This window comes from Corella eumyota, chromosome 2, assembly GCF_963082875.1.
Source record: "Corella eumyota chromosome 2, kaCorEumy4.1, whole genome shotgun sequence".
In the NCBI taxonomy this organism is placed as follows: domain Eukaryota; kingdom Metazoa; phylum Chordata; class Ascidiacea; order Phlebobranchia; family Corellidae; genus Corella; species Corella eumyota.
Window position 1 is genome coordinate 16,390,683 of NC_137491.1, and position 20,898 is coordinate 16,411,580.

At 31.3% G+C, this 20,898-nt stretch overlaps 1 protein-coding gene across 1 annotated transcript in view; it reads left to right on the forward strand.

The window, feature by feature from the left end:
* LOC145742526 (titin-like) overlaps nucleotides 1-20,898 on the forward strand; it is a 65,302-nt gene that overhangs the window by 7,979 nt on the left and 36,425 nt on the right. Inside the window, exons 18-60 of the mRNA XM_082560303.1 lie at nucleotides 68-236; nucleotides 540-687; nucleotides 1,105-1,300; nucleotides 1,640-1,829; nucleotides 2,130-2,402; nucleotides 2,630-2,743; nucleotides 2,879-3,031; nucleotides 3,315-3,459; nucleotides 3,701-3,825; nucleotides 3,987-4,186; nucleotides 4,462-4,619; nucleotides 4,821-5,005; nucleotides 5,142-5,405; nucleotides 5,666-5,873; nucleotides 6,167-6,323; nucleotides 6,724-6,898; nucleotides 7,137-7,561; nucleotides 8,145-8,276; nucleotides 8,600-8,854; nucleotides 10,091-10,315; nucleotides 10,681-10,905; nucleotides 11,168-11,336; nucleotides 11,676-11,860; nucleotides 12,168-12,282; nucleotides 12,529-12,670; nucleotides 12,778-12,944; nucleotides 13,182-13,478; nucleotides 13,699-13,995; nucleotides 14,334-14,485; nucleotides 14,858-15,110; nucleotides 15,319-15,522; nucleotides 15,778-15,977; nucleotides 16,103-16,217; nucleotides 16,454-16,656; nucleotides 16,984-17,288; nucleotides 17,564-17,884; nucleotides 18,114-18,351; nucleotides 18,432-18,755; nucleotides 19,010-19,124; nucleotides 19,386-19,573; nucleotides 20,038-20,152; nucleotides 20,268-20,410; nucleotides 20,539-20,789. Coding sequence (XP_082416429.1) covers nucleotides 68-236; nucleotides 540-687; nucleotides 1,105-1,300; nucleotides 1,640-1,829; nucleotides 2,130-2,402; nucleotides 2,630-2,743; nucleotides 2,879-3,031; nucleotides 3,315-3,459; nucleotides 3,701-3,825; nucleotides 3,987-4,186; nucleotides 4,462-4,619; nucleotides 4,821-5,005; nucleotides 5,142-5,405; nucleotides 5,666-5,873; nucleotides 6,167-6,323; nucleotides 6,724-6,898; nucleotides 7,137-7,561; nucleotides 8,145-8,276; nucleotides 8,600-8,854; nucleotides 10,091-10,315; nucleotides 10,681-10,905; nucleotides 11,168-11,336; nucleotides 11,676-11,860; nucleotides 12,168-12,282; nucleotides 12,529-12,670; nucleotides 12,778-12,944; nucleotides 13,182-13,478; nucleotides 13,699-13,995; nucleotides 14,334-14,485; nucleotides 14,858-15,110; nucleotides 15,319-15,522; nucleotides 15,778-15,977; nucleotides 16,103-16,217; nucleotides 16,454-16,656; nucleotides 16,984-17,288; nucleotides 17,564-17,884; nucleotides 18,114-18,351; nucleotides 18,432-18,755; nucleotides 19,010-19,124; nucleotides 19,386-19,573; nucleotides 20,038-20,152; nucleotides 20,268-20,410; nucleotides 20,539-20,789 — 8,621 coding nt within the window. The remainder of the gene's footprint in view (nucleotides 1-67; nucleotides 237-539; nucleotides 688-1,104; nucleotides 1,301-1,639; nucleotides 1,830-2,129; nucleotides 2,403-2,629; nucleotides 2,744-2,878; nucleotides 3,032-3,314; nucleotides 3,460-3,700; nucleotides 3,826-3,986; nucleotides 4,187-4,461; nucleotides 4,620-4,820; nucleotides 5,006-5,141; nucleotides 5,406-5,665; nucleotides 5,874-6,166; nucleotides 6,324-6,723; nucleotides 6,899-7,136; nucleotides 7,562-8,144; nucleotides 8,277-8,599; nucleotides 8,855-10,090; nucleotides 10,316-10,680; nucleotides 10,906-11,167; nucleotides 11,337-11,675; nucleotides 11,861-12,167; nucleotides 12,283-12,528; nucleotides 12,671-12,777; nucleotides 12,945-13,181; nucleotides 13,479-13,698; nucleotides 13,996-14,333; nucleotides 14,486-14,857; nucleotides 15,111-15,318; nucleotides 15,523-15,777; nucleotides 15,978-16,102; nucleotides 16,218-16,453; nucleotides 16,657-16,983; nucleotides 17,289-17,563; nucleotides 17,885-18,113; nucleotides 18,352-18,431; nucleotides 18,756-19,009; nucleotides 19,125-19,385; nucleotides 19,574-20,037; nucleotides 20,153-20,267; nucleotides 20,411-20,538; nucleotides 20,790-20,898) is intronic.

Below are 20,898 nucleotides of genomic sequence, written 5' to 3' on the forward strand. Positions count from 1 at the left end.
AGTAATAATAAAACATTTTTTCAACATTTTACTGTAAAATGTTTTATTTATGCTATTTGTTTTCAAGGTTACATGGTACAAGGGTGATGAGGAAGTGGAGACAAACGAGAGGACTGAGATGGTCTCGGAGGGATGTTGGAGAAGGTTGGTGATCTTGAAAGCGGAGTACGATGATGAGGCGGAGTTTGGATGCAAGTGTGAAGCAGATCAAACTTCTGCTGCAGTGACCATTGGAGGTAAAATAACAAAATTGATTTTATGTTTATTAATTTTTTTTATTTAAACAATTATGCATATTCTTTGCCTGTTTTAAAAAATTTTTTTATTTTTACAAAACTTTGTAGTTTTTACAAACATTTTTTACTTGTTTTTATTTAAATACAATTTGTACGTTGTTTTTTTAATTTTTTTTTTCTAAGACATAAATTTCTTTTTCCTAAAACATTTTTATTCCTAAAACTGCCGTACATTTTTTTTGTAATTTATTAAATAATATTTGTTTATAAATTTGTAAAACGTACCATATGAAATATTTTTAGGCCGAAATATCAAGATCAGAAAAGATCTTCGAGACATGCAAGCAACAGAAGGAGGATCTGTTTCCTTCGAGTGTGAAATATCTCACGATGATGTTCGTGTTCGATGGTATATTGGTGATAATTTCGTAACTAAGGACGAGAACATCCAGTAAGTCTAATAAAGTTATTGGTATTTTATTTTGTGTTTAAAGATTAGTGGACGATCTATGTATTTAATTGTTTATTTTTATGTTTAATTTAAAATACTTCTTAAATAAAAAAAATTGCCGTTTGTTGTGCGCGGGTTAATTATTAGGGTTAGATTTTAGTTGATAGTTGCGACAATAGTACCACATTTAATATGCGACTTGTTGTGCGGGCAATCTAGAGGCCTAGTCTTTTTAAGTTAGCGTAGTTATGTATATTTTAACAATAAAAGCACTTGTAACAAAGTTTTTTTTAATTATTTTCAATTTTTGTCTTTGGTAGTTTTGCTTAAAATATTTCTTGTAGAATTCAAAGCAAAAATTTGTAATAATATTTGTTGTTAATTGATTAAATAAATAATTTACAATTTTTTTTTTAGAATTGAAGTCGTTGGTCGCAAGAATCGTCTCAACATCGTCAACGTGACGTCAGACTTGGCAGGGAAAATCAAACTCGTTGCTTCGAATGCTGAGACAGAGGCTGTACTCTGTGTTATGGAACCATTAGTCGAGTTTGTCGCCCAGCTTGAAGATTTAGTGATTGAGGAAAAATCTCAAGCTATTTTCACGTGCGAGGTATTGTCTTCAATTTGTTTTAGTTTTGTTTAATATTTTAGCACCAATACCTTTTGGAATAGTCGACCTATTCTTGGAACACTTGAAACGATCTAATTAGAAACACTTAGTTAGAAAATACAACGATCTAACTAGAAACATTTAAAATAATCTAATTTGAAACAATTGGAACGATCTTACTTAAAACACTTGGAACGATCTAATTTGAAACACATGGAATTATCTAATTTTCGTATAAATTATAAACTGGACTTTAACGAATATATATATATATATATATCAAATACAAAGGCAATTTTTAGTTTTTATTTATTTAAAAAAAAATGATTTTGATAATAGGTATCACGCGAAAACGCAGAAGTACGTTGGTACAAGGGAAGAGCAATTATCAGAGATTCCGAGAAATACGAAATCACTTCGAAAGGCTGTATTCGAACCCTAGTGGTTAAACAGTGTACTTTTGATGACGAAAAGAAATATACATGTGACGCTGACGACGCTAGAACAACTTCTAAACTGACAGTTCAAGGTAAAAGAGATTTAAGTTAATTTCACTACAACTGAGACCTGATCTAATAACAATTCTTTTTGCTAAAAATTTGTAATATCGTATAACTAATAGAAGCAGAAGCATGTTTTTAAGATTACAATTTTTATTGTTTTATACCAATTATAACTCAAAAGTAATAACAATTCTTTGTTGTTAGTAAATTGTTTCAAGGTATTACCATTTCAGCATATTTTTTAGAGGTTTTTAAGTATTTCAACAAATTTTAAACACTCTTTTGATGTTTTATACACAAATAACCTAACTTATTTTATGCTCAAGCTCGCAACATTAAATTTATCCAACCTCTTGCCGAAACCATGCGAGTATTGGAACGAGAAGAAATATCATTCGAAATCGAACTATCACATACCGATGTAGAACTTATATGGTACAAAAACGGAGCTAAAATGGCAAGAACCAAGAATATAGAAATAGAGAGTGACGGGACTTGTCATAGAATGGTTATACATAAAGCTAACATGGAGGATTATGGAGTTGAAGTAGTAGCACAAGCCGAAGAAGAAACTTCTAGAACTACATTATTTATTGATGGTATATTAAAATTTAAAAAGAAATTTAACTAAATATTGTATTTATTCGTATAAAGTGATTTATATATATAATTTTTAATTTTTTTTTCTTAGCATAATCTTTTTTAACGTATAAAAATATAACATGTTATTTTAAAATTTATCTTGTATTTTTTGTTTTTCTTTTTAAATTTATATTTTGCAATACTTTTTTATTATTTCACTTTCCAAATGCCTTGTTTTGTTTAGAAATTGAAGTGAAAATTGAGGAAGGATTAAAGGACATAACAGTAATTGAAAAAGAAGAGGCCATTTTTTCAACAACTACTAACTATGACAACGTACCACATACTTGGTACAAAAGTAAGTCATATTTACAAGATTTTTTTTAAATCATTAAATTTTATAAAATAAAACAAAGATGACTATCACAAGTTACAAATGTTATGATTTACTTATTCTTAACTTTTTTTTTAATATTTTAAATGTTTCTTCTAGATGACGTAAAACTGGTTAAAAACAACGAGTTGGAAATGTTAGATGAGGGAACCTTGCATACCTTGAAGATTTCTAACTGTTCGCTTGAAGATACATCGGAGATCAAATTTATTTCAAAAACTGCCGAAACTGTTGCGAATCTTACTGTTATAGGTAAGTAAAACGTGACAGTCTTTATGTAATACTCTTTGCATTCTGTATCTTATAAAAAAAACTTTAAAAGCTTTTAAAATATAGGCCAAATCTTATGAAATAGTTATTTCAGTATTTCAAATAGTTATTTTAGTATACCATCACTTTTATAAATAACACAAAAAAAGTTAAAAAATATCGCAATATTTTGTTTATTGTTAACTGCATTTTAATTTACTGTGTTGTAAAGATTTGTTACAAAACAGTTAATACCATAATAAACGTTTAAATAATTGTTTTACAGAGCCACCCGTTCAATTTCCCAAACAACTAGAGGATAATATTGTTTGTGAGGAAATGGATCAAGTTGTTTTGGAATGTCACGTGAGCAGAGCTAACGCGAAGGTCACGTGGTTTAAAGACGACATCGAAGTTACATCTAGTGAAGAGTAAATTAAAATTTATATATCAAATATTTAAAATTTACATTTTATAGTCAAATGGCTCAACAACTTGAAAATTTTTTTTTTTAATATTTTGTTTTTATTATTGATATAAAGTAAAATCAATTTTAAGAAAAGTATGATTTTTAAATTTAAACAAATAGTACTACAATAAGAATAACATAATTAAGTTTTTTCCCGACTTGACATGTTGAAAATTTTTTTTTATTTAATATTTATTTTTTAGGTTTAGAATTGAATCAGAAGGTATACTACGTCGTCTTAATATTTCATCTGCAACAATGACCGACAACTCAACTTGGACGTGTGATGGAGTAGATTCGAAAACTACTTGCGTTTTAACCGTCAAAGGTAAATTTGTTTATTAAATATTAAGATAAAATTGCCATTATAAATTTTTTTCACTTACAAAAATACTGTATTTTAATTGTTTTAACATCTGCATATTTATAATTAACTTATGGTTTTAAAAATACTAATAATTTTAAATAATATTTTTATTAATGGTATAGAACTGCAACTTGAATTTACTAAGAAACTGGTGTGTAAGCCAGTTTTAGAAGGCGATGACGTCATTCTTGATTGCGTCATTAACACTGAGAAACCAGTCATAGTTGAATGGTTACATTATGGTCAACCAATTGTTGAAAACGAAAACCTAAAAGTCAACCGAAATGGTGGAAAATTACAGCTTCAGCTTAACAACATCTCGGTAATTTTTTTTATATTTACTTTTTAAATGTTAGAATATTTGGTTTAATTTTTTTTTTTAAATATTTTACACCAAAATAAAAAATATAATAATTAACCGTTAAATTTGTAAAAAGGTACTTCATAAGTGGTTATTTTTTATTAATCGTGAATTACTTATTGGCTATACGTTTTTTTTTCTTTTTAGACACCTACATAAACTATCTAAATCAAATATATTTTTTAATATCTGTTACTGTCACGCAATAACCATACTCATTTTTTATTGTTTTAAAGATTCGTCAAGATGGTCATTACCAATGCCGTGTAAGAAACGTGAAAACTGAACTTAAATTAATTGTCAACCAAAAACCAAACAAAATCGTTCGAAATTTATATGACTTGGAAGGAACGGAGGAACAACCTTCCGTTGCATTTTCATGTGGTTTAATGAGGTAGAAATATTTATATACAACTATTGGTTAATAACAACATATTCCAAACAGATATATAATCTAAAAACAAACTTAAAATGAACCAAAAATATATTAAAGTATAAACTATAAAGTTTTATATTTAAATATAACTGTAGTTTTGTAGGTAATAATAACTTTCAATTTTTCTAATCTGACAAAACTTTTTATTTATTTTTTAAGATCTGTTGGTGAAGTCAAATGGTTTAAAGACAACAAACCTATAAATTGTGATAACGAAAAATACGAAGTTGTGTGTATTGGAATACATCGTTCGTTGATCGTTAAGGATATCAACAAAAAAGATGCTGGAAAATATACTTGCTCACTGGCTGATTCGAAAACTACCGCTGAGCTTAAAGTCAAAGGTGAACATATGCTTATGTAATGTGAAAATACTTGAAATAATAAACTATGAAGCATTATTAATAAATGTATGCGCGTACAGATTTAACTTCTAGATGTATAGGCAAAAATGTTTAATTAACGTTGTTATCTATACAGACGGTATCAAATTTTTCAAGAAATTATCCGACATTAACACTTTTGATAAATGCGATTTCGAACTTCAATGCGAGATATCTGACCCCGAAACTAAACTAAGATGGTACAAGAACAACTTACCTGTCTTGCCTGATGATCACGTGACCATTCAAGCAGACAACAAAGTTCATACTTTGTCTGTTTCTTGGTGCCGACATTCTGATGCTGGGCAATACAAAGCAGTGGCTGGATTTTCAAAATCTACTGCAACTGTTAATGTAGAAGGTTTGTAATACAAATTTACCTAAAAAATGCACTTCAGAATTTAAATTGAGCTGCATTTGACCAAAACTACCGAAGCAAAGACGAAATTTAAATCCAGCACTACCAAATCAAAAATGATTTTTTTTACTTCTACATTTTTGAACCAAAGTTTTTTATTACACTGTTGTAAATGTGGCATTATACTTTATATTTGGCTGTTAAATTTAACAACTTTATATTCTAAATTAGGGATTTTGGGATATTAAACTATTTTTGTTTAGATGCACCAGTTAAGTTTCTTGAAGACATTCAAAACCAAGAAGTCGGTCATCTTGCAACCGCTACATTTACTTGCACGGTTTCACCACGTGATCAAAATGTCACGTGGCTTCTTGGAGAAACAGAATTGGTTTCCAGTGATCGAATTAACATGGTTGATGACGACAGAACCAGATCTCTTATAATAAGTGAATGTACTGTCGATGACAGGTATGCAATTTTAAAACTTTATTTATTTATTTTAACGGATCTTTTTAATACCAAATACTTAAAAAAAACTTTAACAAAATCCAGGACCAAAGCTATTCTTTTCTTAAGATATTAAATGTAAAATAGACTTAGAAAACGCATTGGTCATAAAATATACCTACAAAGTCAGCAATGCGTTTTCTAAGTGTAATTACATTTTATATCTTAAGGAAAAAATAGCTTTAAATTTTATTAGTGTTTTAGATTTTTCAGGTCATAAATTTCATTTTTTTTTAATTTTTTTTTCTTTACAGAAATCAAGTCGTTTGTATGTTTGCTGATCAGAGATCGGAAGCCTCTCTTTACGTTGACGATCCACCAGCTTGGTTTGAGAAACACCTGGAACCGGTCACGTGCACTGAACTTGATGACGTCACGCTGGAGTGCGAGTTGTCAAGATCGAACGTTGATGTAAGTTATTAAGTAATTCTTGTGCTTTTTCCTAATTCTTGTGCTTTTTTCTCTATAATATAAAGAAAAAAAATCTTTAATATTGTTTTCCCGATCCAGTCTCGAGCAGTTTGGAATATTATAAATTATAATTGCCCGATAATTAAGCTGCTGATTAGGTATTGGCTTAGCAAAAGTTTATACAGTTTATAAAGTCTTACTTAAGGGTGCTACAGTATGAGAGCAGTAGGGATCGAACCTGGGACCTCATGTAAATAATTGAAATAGCAAATTTTAAATTAACTTGAAAAACAAAAAACTTACAGTCAAAAACAATATTTATTAATATTGGCGCAATTTTTTACACACTATTTTGTTCATTTTATATTATATTTTATAATATTTTAAACAATTTTTTAAGGTCGAGTGGTATTTTGGCGACAAGATGGTAATAGAGAGTAACAGACTTAAGTTTATCTCCGATGGAGTAAAAAGAAGTATGGAAATTGCTCAAGTTAAGTTAGAAGAAGCTGGGGAATATAAAGTTAAGGTCAAAGACGAAGATACTGTAACCACTACACAGCTGACAGTCAATGGTAGGTTTAAATTCAAAAGAAAATATTGCTTTTAATTTAGTATAATTTACTGTTAATTATAAAAAAATATTGTATTAATAAGTAATATACGTAAATATAAAATATAGTCCAAACTTAGATTTTTCTAGTTTAGCAATAACATTTAAGATATATTTCTGAACTTATTTGTTATATTTTTTTACCTTTAAATATTAGGTTTTTCAAGTAAGTTTGTGTCTCAAAACGTTAATTTTAACAGAAATCAAATGTAACAAATCTTATAATTTTGTCATAGAAATTTCACCTGGTATTCTAAAAAATCCGGAAAACGTTCATTGTTGCGTCACAGAAGACGCTATCTTCCGATGCACTGTCACAAAATCCCGATACAATCTCATTTGGTCGATGAACGGAATCGAAATAACAAACGAGATATTGAAAAAGGAAAAGGGACGAATTAACTTAACTAAAGACGAGGATGAATTGACTCATATTCTTACAATAGAGAACGTTACCACGGAAGATAATTGCGAAATCACTGCCGTATGCGAGGGGGTTGCAACTAGCGAGCCGGCAAGGCTAGAATCTGTACCTATCGTGTTTACTGTTCCGCCAGGTGACGCAAGAGTGTACGAAAACGAGGCAGCGGAATTCGTTGGTACCACAAACAAAGTGGGAGTTGAGGTAAGCATTGGTTTATTTTAAAAATAAGTGAGCGGAATTATGGAAAAAAGCCAAAAAAGAAGAGGCGGGATCTTAAACTAATAAAACGCGGAAAAGCATTGACTGTTTATTTAGGGATATTGTCATGTAATTAACAACTAAATACCAATGAGAAACCGTTCGTAGTCCCAGCTTAGCTTTATAATCTTTTGAAAAATGCAAGATATTAAAAAAAATATTGATCTAAGTACAAATAGAAAGTCAACACATTTTCCGCGTTTTATTTTTACAAGATTTCGCCTCGCCTTTTTTGGTATCCTTTATTTTTTGTTTTAAATTTAACTTTCACTTTTTATTATTAAAAATTTTTAAACATGGTTTTATTTTATTAAATAATTTTTAAACATAATTTTATGATTTAAATACTAGAGTTTTAAAACAATTTATGTGATTTCAAATTTTTTTGTTTTATTTTTTTCTGATTTATGACGTAATATTATATAACAAATAATGGTTATCGCGCAACAAGTGTTGATAGGCTAAAAATTAAACAAAAAATCAACGTTTTTGGGTAAATTATTTATTTGCTGCTTGTTCTGTTAAGGTGAAATGGTTTAAAAACGGGAAAGAACTAACCGAAGAAAATGGTATTTCTATGACTAGTGATGGATTTGAATATCGTTTACACTTAAACGAATGCAGTTTGAGAGACGACCATTCTTTAATTACAGCTACTGTAAGTTTTTATTAAAAATCTTATCAATGTAAAAATAGTTTGGTAGCTTGTAGTAGTTAATATACCAAAAATCTATTGGTTAGTATTAAAGTTTTGCTCTCTGCTAATTAAACTAAACTACTTTAAAGCAAATGGCATAATATAAGAAGTATGTATCACTTGACAATTAATAACATCCTAATATATCAAATTTTTATTCAGTTTTTTTAAGCAGAATTTTATTAAGAATGTAACAAGGTTTGCAATCAATTACAAACTTTTTTAAGGGTTTGCTTATATTTACAACCAAACAAACTGTTATACCCTGTTCCCTATACATTTAGGTCGCTGACTTTACCACAACAGCTAGGCTACTAGTATCCGAACCGCCGGCAAAATTCGCTTCCCCGCTTGAAGACCAAACATTTGCTGAGGAGTTCTCGCGAGCCAGTATTACAACTTACCTAACTCAACCAGGCGGGAAGGTACAATGGTTTGCAAATGGCGAACCAGTTATTCCAGACTCTAGGGTTCAATTTGTTGCTAGCGGTTTAGAACGAACTCTGCTTGTATCGGAATGTAGAAGAGTCACAGACGAGGTAAATTTTCATCTAGTAAACCAAGTTAAGCCTAGATAATAATCAAGATATTTAGTAAATTCTTAAAATAGCTATCTATACATACAATACATACTAACAGTCTTTTTAATTTTTTTAAAAGCTAAAACTGGTCAAAAAAAATAAAATCCGACTATTTTTTTTAAATATGTTTATGATAATATTTGGTGAACAATTATTATTGTAATTTGTTGACATTTTAAACTTAACAAAGTTGTTTAAAATTTGAGCGAAAAGTTTGGCCTAAAATGTGACGTCACATTTTTCGCTTTTCTCTCTGTCGCGTTATCGTGAGTTCACTCGTGCGTAACTTAACGAACACATCCATAATTTATTAAAATAAAACCTTTTATGCAAAAACTTGAGGCTTACCGCTGTTAAAAATACACATTTAAGTTATAAATTTATTATATTATATGTTACAATTTACAACTTGTGTAGCTTTGCATAGCCTAGTTATTAAATTACGATTTGAACAACATCCCTTTTAGCGCTTCTCGCTTTTCGTCGAACAGGTGGTCGAGTGGTTTAATCACCTTTCTTGTGGGTTTATAAAGCCTGGTTCGTATCCCGCTGGGTGCGGTTGTATGATGAAAAGTTGTATATTCAGAGTTTCATGAGTTAAGCGAATGTTGGGGTTCTCTCGACTTAGCTGGTCAAGTGATTACATACTGATATATGCGCTCACTAATCTGATAATCAATACCCTGTTTATTTAACACTCACTTAAACTCAAGTATAAAATGAGCCCTTTCTTCAATTAAGTATTAAGTGAAAAAAATATTGTGAATTATTTAATTCTGTATGGTTTGGTAGTGATATAGTAATGTTTGGTAACTTGCGTATCTATTTACGATTTAGTCATAGCGGTTTTATTACACTAAAAGTAATGTTAAAACAACTCCTACCATGAAATTTTGTTTGTACCGTAAACCTATTTTGTGTAAATGTGGGTAATTGATAGCCTTACTTCGAATTAGTTTGGAACTTAGAGTAAGGCGCTATAAACGGTATAAACTTTTGCTGAGCCAACACTTAATCAGCAGCTTTTAATTATCGGGCAGTTATAATCCATAATATCCCATACTACCAAAGGTAACTCAAGGCTGGGTGGAGGCAACTGATGTTACACTATGTTTAGATCGTAAAGTCGACCTTTTAACATCGAGGACAAATAAACATAAAGTAAAAAAATATATTTTTTCTTTCTTTGTATAGGTGTTGTACTTATGCCGTTGCCGGGACGACGAAGTCAGCACGACTCTTAAAATCACCGACGCCCCTTTACGATTTAAGAAAAAATTATGGGACCGTGATTTTGAACCTAACAGCGAATGCTACTTGGAAGTTGTACTCAATAAACCCCACCCCATTGTTACGTGGACACGTGACTCAAACGTCATAGAGAAAGATCGACGACACGAGTTTACAAGCTCTGATAATGTAAGTTAGCAAAAATGTGATGTGATATTTTTAAGTTTGAAATTTTGTGTTTTATATTATTAGTTGATAGTTATCTTTCAGTCGGTGTTTTAATTTAATGGGTTCAAATGTAAGGGATTAAATTATGAGGGGTTTAGATAAAGGGGTTCAAATGTAAGGGGTTTAATTTTGAGGGGTTTAGATAAAGGGGTTCATATGTAAGGGATTTATGTAAGGGATCAAATATAAGGATTTAAATTAAAAGGTGTTTAGATAATGAGGTTTAAATGTAAGGTGTTTAAATGGCTTGCCACTTTATATATATATATAAATATCGTTAACAAAGCTCCTTTATATCTAGACTATATGTAATATTTAAATTTCAGGCCAAAACTCACACTCTTAAAATTATCGAATTCGATTATTCCAACCGAGGAAGATATGCTGTTCAATGCGATGGCACTGACGTCATTACAACAGCTATTATTGACGTCGCCATACCTCCTAGTTTGTCAACTGAGAGCGATGACGTCACAACAAAAGCTGACCAGTATTGTGAGGTCATTGTTCGCGTGACTGGAATGCCGAGTCCGACGATAACATGGCATAAGGTAAAACTAGTTATATATTTTTAGATTTTATTTGTTAGACTTCTCAAAAGGTTTAACAATATTTCAGTTTTTAAAGTTTAAAAAAAAGATTGCTATTGGTATTGGTTAACACTTTTGTGAGTAAATCTAAGTACTGCCAAAGGGGATCAAATTCTAAATGGCTCGTATAGAAATCGGAGCCAAAATTACTCAGACACAACAACTCTTGTATTTTTTAATAACTCAAAATTACATCATGACTAATACATAATTTATTTTTTAGGAGGATGGGGATCTATTAGTTCCTGTGTCTCAGGAGTTTTTTGTTTCAACAAGTGATTCGACAAAATTAAAATTGAAAAAACCTTCGATTGATGATTCTGGAAGCTACAGGGTTCTTGCCAAGAATAAATATGGTCAATGTAGTCAAACAATTAAGTTGACTGTTATTGGTAAGTAATTTTTGTTTATTGGTTAGTAATTTTAATTTTTAAAACGGAATTAAAACAAGAATAGATTATTAAATAAAACAATTTAAATTTTTTTGTTATTTTAGTTAAATACATCTTTTTTTATTTTACTAAGTTAAATATAAGTTAATTTTGACATATAAAATAATGTGCATTGAATATAGTAATTTGAATAAAATATTAATATTTTTCCTGGTAATTATAATTTATTTTATGTTTAAGCAGCATTAATGCTAAATATGTGGCCTTAAAATTTTAGACCAATTATATATCTCTTCCGAAATTGTTCTAAAATATGTAATTTTTTTAAATTTTATATAGGTCGACCTATGCCCCCCTTAAACCTTACAATATCTGAGGTCACAGCCCGCACTGCAACCTTGACCTGGGAAGAACCGGAAGAAGACGGGGGTTCCCCAATTCGTAGCTTTCTCGTCGAGAAACGCGACATCAAGCGAAAAATGTGGCAGACTGTTTCTGACGCTTTCGAGGACACAGAAATTAAAGTAAGCGGAATTTTTTAATTTTTTTTAAATTCGTATTATTTACATAAAAAAGTATTTTATTTAATAACATAACTAGCAAAGCTACTTATTTTTTTAAAATAGATAGTACCAGCTTTATAAATTGTTTAAATAGACGGTATATGTTTTTTTTTAAATTAGCTCATTAGATCAGTTAAATATTACCTGATTTTGGGACTAATTTAAAAATAATTTTATTACCTGTTTTACACACTATACATTTTATACACTATGGTGCTTTAGGGTTAAAACTGTTATATGTATTAATACTTAATAATTTTTAATTTAGATTGAGAAATTAACGGAGGGAAATAGTTACATGTTCCGTGTTTCATGTGAAAACAAAGTTGGACTTTCCGACCCGACAGAATTTCCAAACTCGGTGTTGGCGAAATCTCAATTTGGTATGTACTGCTATTCAGAATAATAAATAGAAATACACAAACTGTTTTTTTGTAAAAAGTTTTATTAGATTTGTTAAAGTCAAAAAAAGAATGTTTTGATTGTCATATGACATTTGTTAATTTTTTTTACTGGATTAACTAAATTCTATTATATGAAATATTAAATAGACTGTTATGGTAATTTTTTCATAAAGCCTTAATTTAATTTAAACAAACTATTTACAAAATCTTGAATTTAATTTTTAGAACTGGCAGAACCGCCTCAAAATCTTGTATGTCAAGAAGTTAGAAATGATCACGTGATTCTAACTTGGAAAGTTCCTTCATTCGACGGTGGAGCTCCGATTACGTCATATATTTTGGAAATGCGCGATAAACTCCATATTACGTAAGTTTTTATGCTTTTTATATAACTTTTCTAAGTGCCTTTTATATATACTTTTGAATTCAATTACTTGTTAGAACAATTGAACCTTAAAAACTTTTTGTAAACAGCTGGTCTCGGATTGCAGTGATTGAAAGTGATTTCTTACAATGTGCCGTTAGTGAGCCAGACGTTTTTTTCATGAACGAATATTATTTCCGGGTTTCTGCGGAAAATGCTGCGGGCGTGGGAAACCCAAGTGCATCTACACCACTTATTAAACTCATTGACCCAATTGGTAAGAATATTTTTCTATTCATTAAATCTATTTGAGAACATGGATAATCTATGTTTTAGTTACATAATTAAAACATCACTTAACATTTTTTTTTTAAATTAAGTAAAAATTATTAACGTAAACATATACAAACAAACAGTGCTTATTTGTATATTTATATTAAAGACAAATTAAAACAATTATCTTAACTTTACAACCGACCACCTATTATATTTTAATTTTAACCTTTTTTTGTAGAACCGCCAAGCGAGCCACTGCGTTTAAGTTACGACAATGTCACCAAAGAATGCATAACGTTAGCATGGTATGTGCCTATCAACGACGGTGGTTCGCCAATTACTGGATATTTAATCGAAAAACGGGACAAAACTGAAGATCTGTGGTCTAAATGTGGTGCTACTGAATCTTTAAAGATTGTGGTTGAAGGCTTGGAGTGTAATCATGAATATTCGTACAGAGTAAAAGCAACGAACAAGGAACATGAAGGAAAAACTTCTGATCCGACTCCGTTCGTTATTGCTAAGGACGAAACAAGTAAAAACTTTTTTTTTATTGAAATAATTTATTTGGTAAAATTGCTTGGGCTGGTTAGGATGAAAATGTTTTTACTTTGAAGGTTTTATTTTTGTAGATGTTCTTACCAAGTTACATATAAACTTACTTTAACAAAGATTTTGTAAATTAACAACAGAAAGTAATTTTATTTCATATTTTTAAAAAAATTGATAGAATCCAATTTTAAAATTTTTAACAGAACTACCCGGATATGACGTTGCCGACAACAAGAAACACATTGTTGTTGTCGAACCTGAACCTATTCACATACAAGTACCTATTTGTGGCTTTCCTTCCCCTGCTGTTACCTGGATTCGAACCCGAGACGACAGGGTGATGGTCGACGGAGAAGAGCGAAGTAAAATCGAGACTGGTTCAACTTTTGCAAATATTTCTCTGTCGCCTAGCAACCGAAAGGAAGACCTTGGATCGTTTAAACTTCTTCTTAAAAACGAAGTGGGAAGCGTCTTCTGTCCATTTGATGTCACAGTATACGGTATACATATATATAATTCTATCAATATTTTAAATGAAATCCGGTAGTGTGGTATACCCTTCATGGCAACGGACTACGAGCCAAAAGGTTTCTAGCCACACCAATACCACACTATTTGCTCTCGAACCTGGCGTTTATAGATAACTCCTAGTTATGTTTAAACACCTATAAAACAAAAGACGTAATTATTAATTACAGAATTATAATTTACGAATGCATATATTTTTACTTAAATACTTGATGTAATAATAAAGTTACAAACGCAAAAATTAGCATGTTGAAAAAAAGGAAAAACGATTTATTTTGATCAAATCAACATTTGATTGGTCACTTTATAGGTACTCCCGGACCTATCAGAGATATGGCCATCACCGAGGTTACGAGCAGCAGTTGTTATGTTTCGTGGGAGGAGCCAGAGGACAACGGTGGAGCAGAGATTGTAACCTACATCGTTGAAAGAAACGAGGAAAACCGTAAAGCGTGGACTAAGGTAAAATTTAATTTATTAATTTAACGCTTACTTTTAATTTAGTTATTATACCTAACTACTTTTAAAACTTGTTAAATTACTGCAGTTATTTTGCGAACTTTTACTCTTTTAAAACTACTTTATGCATAGTTAGTAATATAATTTATACATAATAAAATTTTTCAAAAAAATTATACATAAATTATGCATAAATAAACAAGAAAATTTTTTTTCTTTAAAACTATTTAAGTAAAACTAACTTATGTTCTCATTAAAGGTAATCATAACTTAATGATTTAATTTTTGCAATTTTTTGTTTATCTTTTTTTGTTTTAATTACTACAGTTGTATTCTTGAAGTTAGCTAAAGCTTTAACTCATTTTACTTACACAGATGCCTGGCTCTTCCGACTCTCCAGAATGTAGTATATCTGGGATGAAAAAAGACAAATCTTATCGTTATCGAGTATGCGCTCAAAACAGATATGGTCGTGGTCCTTACGTTCAATTTCCTGAGTTAATTTTGGCCGTGGACCCTCCTACTCCGCCCGGACCCCCACGAAATGTTAGTTACTCGAACGTAAACAAAGATTCGGTCTGTCTTAGTTGGGCGCTGCCAAAGTCGGACGGTGGACACGATATCACAGGTAATTTAAACCTGTTATTGATCAAGGTTTATGTTTGCGTTTTCATGTTCTATCTAATATTGTAGTCGTTTGCAGGATTTCATTTAATATTGTAATTTTAATTTTTCAAGAGCTTTAAATTATTGAATAAAACTGTTTTAAATTAAATTTGTTTGTTAAAATATAGATTTTTGCTGTTTTATTTATTAACCTTTCCCCCTTATTTCAGGTTACATTATTGAAAAGCGTCCTGAGAACGACGACCAAGCCAGGTTCGTAGCAGACAACAGCGTCCCACATAAAGAAATTCGTTATACAGTTAACAACCTTCCTACCGACACCAAGTGGTGCTTTAGGGTTAAAGCGATTAATTTATTGGGGCCTGGTGAACCTTCCCAGCCAACTGAATCTGTTTTAATTCAATCTGAAACAGGTAGTTTACCATATGTGTAACTTTTAAGTGTTAGATTTAGTTAGAAACTACAAATAATCGAGAAATAGGTTGTTTTTGGCTTAGTAATGGCAAGATTAATATCTCTATGCTTTAGCTAAACTTTATATATATAGCAATAGTGGTAAATATAACAACAATAAGTTCAAATTTTGCATATTAATGTTTTTTAATGTTAAATCGTAATTTAGATACTACTTTGCTTAAAATGTTTTATTAAATGTATTTGGTTTTTAGCTGCCCCAACCTTGGAACTTGATCCAATCGTTATTGACGGGGTATCAGTTAAAGCTGGGTCGTGTATTGAGATTCCTGCATTTGTTAACGGAAGACCGTTCCCAAACGTTCGATGGAGCCACGATGACGTCATTCTTCTACCCGATCACAGAATTACAGTTGAATCTAACGACAACGTATCAACATTGCGTGTATTCTTAGTAAGTTGGATTAAATAATTATTGATGAATGGCTTGTAATACACTAAAGTTTAAATTTAAATTTTGAGTTTAAAACCTATATATATTTTTTTGCTTAAATTTTTTTTTAAATTGTTATTTTTTAGCCTAAACGCGAAGACTCGGGTGAATATTCGGCCTTGGCTCAAAATCAACACGGTAAAGTGTCAGTTACTTGTTCAGTTCAAGTTATGGACAAACCTGGAAAACCACATTCAGTCGGTAAGTCTCAAAAAAAATTACGAATAATAAATAGCCCATTATTTTTATATATACAGCAATGTTACTTGATTAAAAAAGAAAGTTGAAAAATTTTAATAATTTTTTAATAAACTAATAATATTTAAGTTAACGTCAGTTTACTTAAAGTTATTTAAATATTAAACTAATGTTAAATTTATATTATTAAAATATTTTGTACATTAAATTAATTAATTCACACTGATGCTGTTTTATAGATGTCGAAGATATGACGAAATCTTCATGCACCTTGATCTGGACACCACCTTCTGACGACGGTGGCTCAGAGATTACAAAGTACATCGTCGAACGAAGAGAAACCACTCGACAAGTTTGGACGTTGTTGAGCAAGTGTGTCAAGGGTGATGTACTCAGATTTGAGGTCGACAAACTGATTGAAAATCGAGAATACGAGTTTCAGGTTTGCTAAATTATTGCTTTTCCTCTTCCAGATAGACTTTAAGTAGTGATTGTTTGTAACTCTTCGAAGTCTTGTTTGGTATATTTCCATGCGTTTTTTTTTAAATCTACAGTACATTTACTGTTAAAGTATTTGTAGCTGTTCAAATTCTCATGTTTAATACATTGTGATGCATTATATTAAATTTACAGTAGAATGACTATTATAGCTAATGTTCTTTTAACCAAGAACGTTTTAACATGCCGGCAGTGACAATTTTATTTTGAATTAAATAACAAGAAATGTAATTTAAGTTTTTCTAAATGGTCGTAAAATTAAACTTTTTAGGTTACTGCTGAGAATGAGATTGGTGTTGGCGAACCCCGAACCAGTGCAACAGTGGTCTCCAAATATTGGTTTTCACCCCCCGGCCCCCCAGACACCCCCGAGTGCCGAAACATCATGAGGGACGCAATGACTGTGACGTGGCGTGAACCCCTTTCGGATGGGGGCGGGGCAATCCAGGGTTATTACGTCGAAATGGCATCAAAGGGGAGTAATAGTTGGATGAGGCTGACCAAGAAACCTCTTGATGCTGACGAAATGTCATTTCGCGTAACCGACCTTACCAAAGATAAAACTTATATTTTCAGGTAATAGTTTCACAAATTATGTATTGTCTTGTGAAATAATATATTAAGAAGGTTGGGGTAAAAAGGTTAGATTTAAAAAAAACGCAATAGATTCATATTTTAAAAATTACAGTTTAAAATACTAGTTAAATAGTTGTGTTTGCAATAATTTTATTTAATCAAGTTCAATAAAATTAATGGATTTTATTTGACTGATATTTTATGTAGCTATTTCTAAAAATAATTTTAGTATACCTTATTTATTAAACTATGGATTAAATAACACTTTCTTGTAGAGTTACTGCTGAGAATTTAGCTGGCTGTGGGGTTCCCAGTGCACCAAGCGACGGCGCAACAGCTCGAGATCCGATCAAGCCAACCAGCAAACCCGGCAAACCAAACATTATGGAATTCACCAAAAGTACATGCCGTTTACGCTGGCAGGCCCCGGAATGTGTCGGCGGGAGCCCGGTGGATAGTTACATCATTCAGTTGAATAAAAAGAAAGTTGGCACCGAAGAATGGGAGGATGAGTTTGTGCCTTGGGAGATCAACGTACCCGATATTGAACATGTTGTTGTTGATTTAGTGTCGCTCACTTATGAATATGCATTCAGGTAGGAATTTTATAATATATTGTAACAATGAAATATATATAGTTATACAAAAAGCTCAATTTAATTAAAAAGTAATTTTGTACTACATTAATATAACTAGTCGATAGCTCACCCAACTGCCAGGATTTTAATTGTCGCAACTCTTTAATATCCTAAAATGGACAAATGCGTTATTGTGCAAAAATTTCAAAATCAATGTTTTTTATTAAAACCATTCTTATATTTCTAGAATTATTGCTGTTAATAAAGCTGGCCAATCCGAACCTAGCGAGGAATCAGAACCAGTTATTTGTAAACGTGTTCCCAAACCTCCTACGCCACCTAGGGACCTTAAATCAGCTGGTACAACCGACTCTACTATCACTTTACAATGGGTTCAACCTGACAGTGACGGAGGTTGTAAAGTTGATGGCTATGTTCTTGAAAAACGAGAACTCAGAAGACAAGCCTGGCAACCTGTATCATCGGTAAGTTTAAAGTTAATTTGCAAATCTGTTTTTTATGGTTGTTATATTATTTCACCTATTTCAAATGTAATATTTTATAGGACCTTACGACGGAAGGGTTTATTGTGACAGAATTAAAAGACGGAATATCTTACGAATTCCGCATTTCCGCTTTCAACGAAGTAGGCCAAAGCGACTGGGAACAGTCGGACCCAATTGCAGTGACGTCAATGTTCAAGGTCCCAGATCCGCCACGATTTTTACGCATTGATGAAATCAACAGATTTGAAGTGAAGCTTTCTTGGAATGAACCAATATTTGACGGCGGATCTGCGATTTCCAGTTACAGCGTAGAAAAAAAGGAAAAGGGCGGACAAAGATGGACTGTAATTGGAAAGACCGAAGACGCCCAGTGCAGTTACAGGGTTTGTTATTTTAACATGACACTTTAGCGATAACCATTAGCTCCAAAAGAATAAGATAAAATTTATCTTTGCAAATAAACCAAAAAAAAAAAAAATTTTAAAACGAAAATAACAACTCTGGCCCTTAAAAATTTCTTTATAGCTTCATGACTTTTAATTTGTATAACAACGAAATTTTTTTTTTTTTGCTTCTTGTGAGAAGTAGAAATTTAAAACGAATGACAAAGTGCATAACTTGTTTTCTTTGATGACAGGCCACTGATGTTAAGCAGGAGAGTCTTTGCCAGTTCCGAGTTAGTGCTGAAAACGAAGCTGGAGTTGGAGAACCGTGTAACTCAACTGAGTTTGTTCTTATTGAAGACCCCAAACGTAAAAAAAACTATTTTATAAAAGTTAAAATAATAAACAATATTTTTCTGTTAAACTGATGATTTTATTAATATTCAAAGATTAAGGTCATAAAATATCAATAAAAAAATGTATTTTTGAAAACAAACACTGAAATTATTGTTTAAACTTGTTGATTTTAATTACTAACCATTCTTTTTAAATCAAATCGCCAAATTAGAAATCCGCTATTAGAAAACGCATTTAGTTAAAAAATTAAATACTTTTTGAAATACTTTGTAGAACCACCTTCTGAGCCGCTAAATGTACGAAAAGTAACAACCAGTCCTTCATCGGTTACTTTAACGTGGTCCAAACCAACATTAAACGGTGGAACGGATATTTTGGGTTATTTTCTCGAACGTACGCTAGAGGGCGAACAAGTGTGGACAAGATGTAACGCAACACCGTTTAAGAAATTGACTGGAACGGTAATTATGATACTTCTTAGTTTTATGTATTTATAAATATAGTTTTTTTTTTTTGTATGTATCTTTATCCTCGATGTGGGAAAGTTGAATGCGCGACTTAAACATAGAGTAACATAAGTTACTCCGACCCAGTCTCGAGTTGCCTGTGGCAGTTTGGGATATTATAGAGACTATAATTGCTCGGTAATTATGCTGCTGATTAAGTGCTGGCTCAGCAGGAGTTCATACCGTTTATAGCGCCTTACTCAAGGGCGCTACAGCATGAGATCAGTGGGGATTGAACCCACGACCTCATGTGTGGTGTAGCAAGAGTTCTTACCACTACACCACGCTGCCGGTACTACACCACGCTGCCGGTAGTTAATCTTAAATTTTACGTAAATTTACTGTTTTTACTATTATTAATTCCAGGAATTATTTCTTGATAAACAAAGCTGTAAGATATAATTTTTTTAATTTTTCAGGCTAGCGGCTTGAAAGAGAAACGAGCCTATATTTTCAGAGCTTCGGCCTTCAGCAATGCTGGTCTAAGCCCTCCAAGCAAACCAACAAAAACGATCGTAGCAGAAGAACCAGATTGTAAGTATTTTTTTTACAACATCTTAACCTTTATCTGAATACAAATTATTTTTTTGTAATTATACTGATTATAAATCATTTAATATTTGTATTTAAAATATATTACTTTTTCTAGGTGAGCCAAGTATGGAGATGATAACATACGAGATAGTCTTAATGGCTGGTGAGAAATTACGTCTTAACATTCCTGTGTTTGGATCACCGCCGCCCACTGTCGCATGGAACAAAAACGATCTTCCACTTAGAGACCATGTTAAAGTAAGAAAGTTGGTTTAATGATGTTAAAAACTAATTGCTAATAAAATATATTATAGCTTATTAAAAAAATACGTAAAGTTTAAAACATATTCTAAATTTAAGCAACTTAAGGTTTAATTTACTTTTAGACAAAACTTATGGATGACAAAGCATATATTGCCATTACCTCTGCAACGCGAGAAGATGCTGGCAGATACAACCTTATCCTTGAAAACAAGGTCAACAAAGTTTCAGGTTGTTTCGTTGTTAACGTCGTTGATCGACCTGATCAACCTCTTGACGTCATAGCAACTGACGTCAGGAGAGAAAGTTGTCAACTGGTGTGGAAAGGTCCTCAACACGATGGAGGAACTCCTGTTTTATTTTACTCTATTGAAAGGTAAATTATAAATGTTTTTTTATAATAATATAAGTAAATGAGTGTTACAAAATTGAAATAAATATTGTAATTTTTTTTGTTACCAAGTGATCTTTGTTTAAAATTTTTA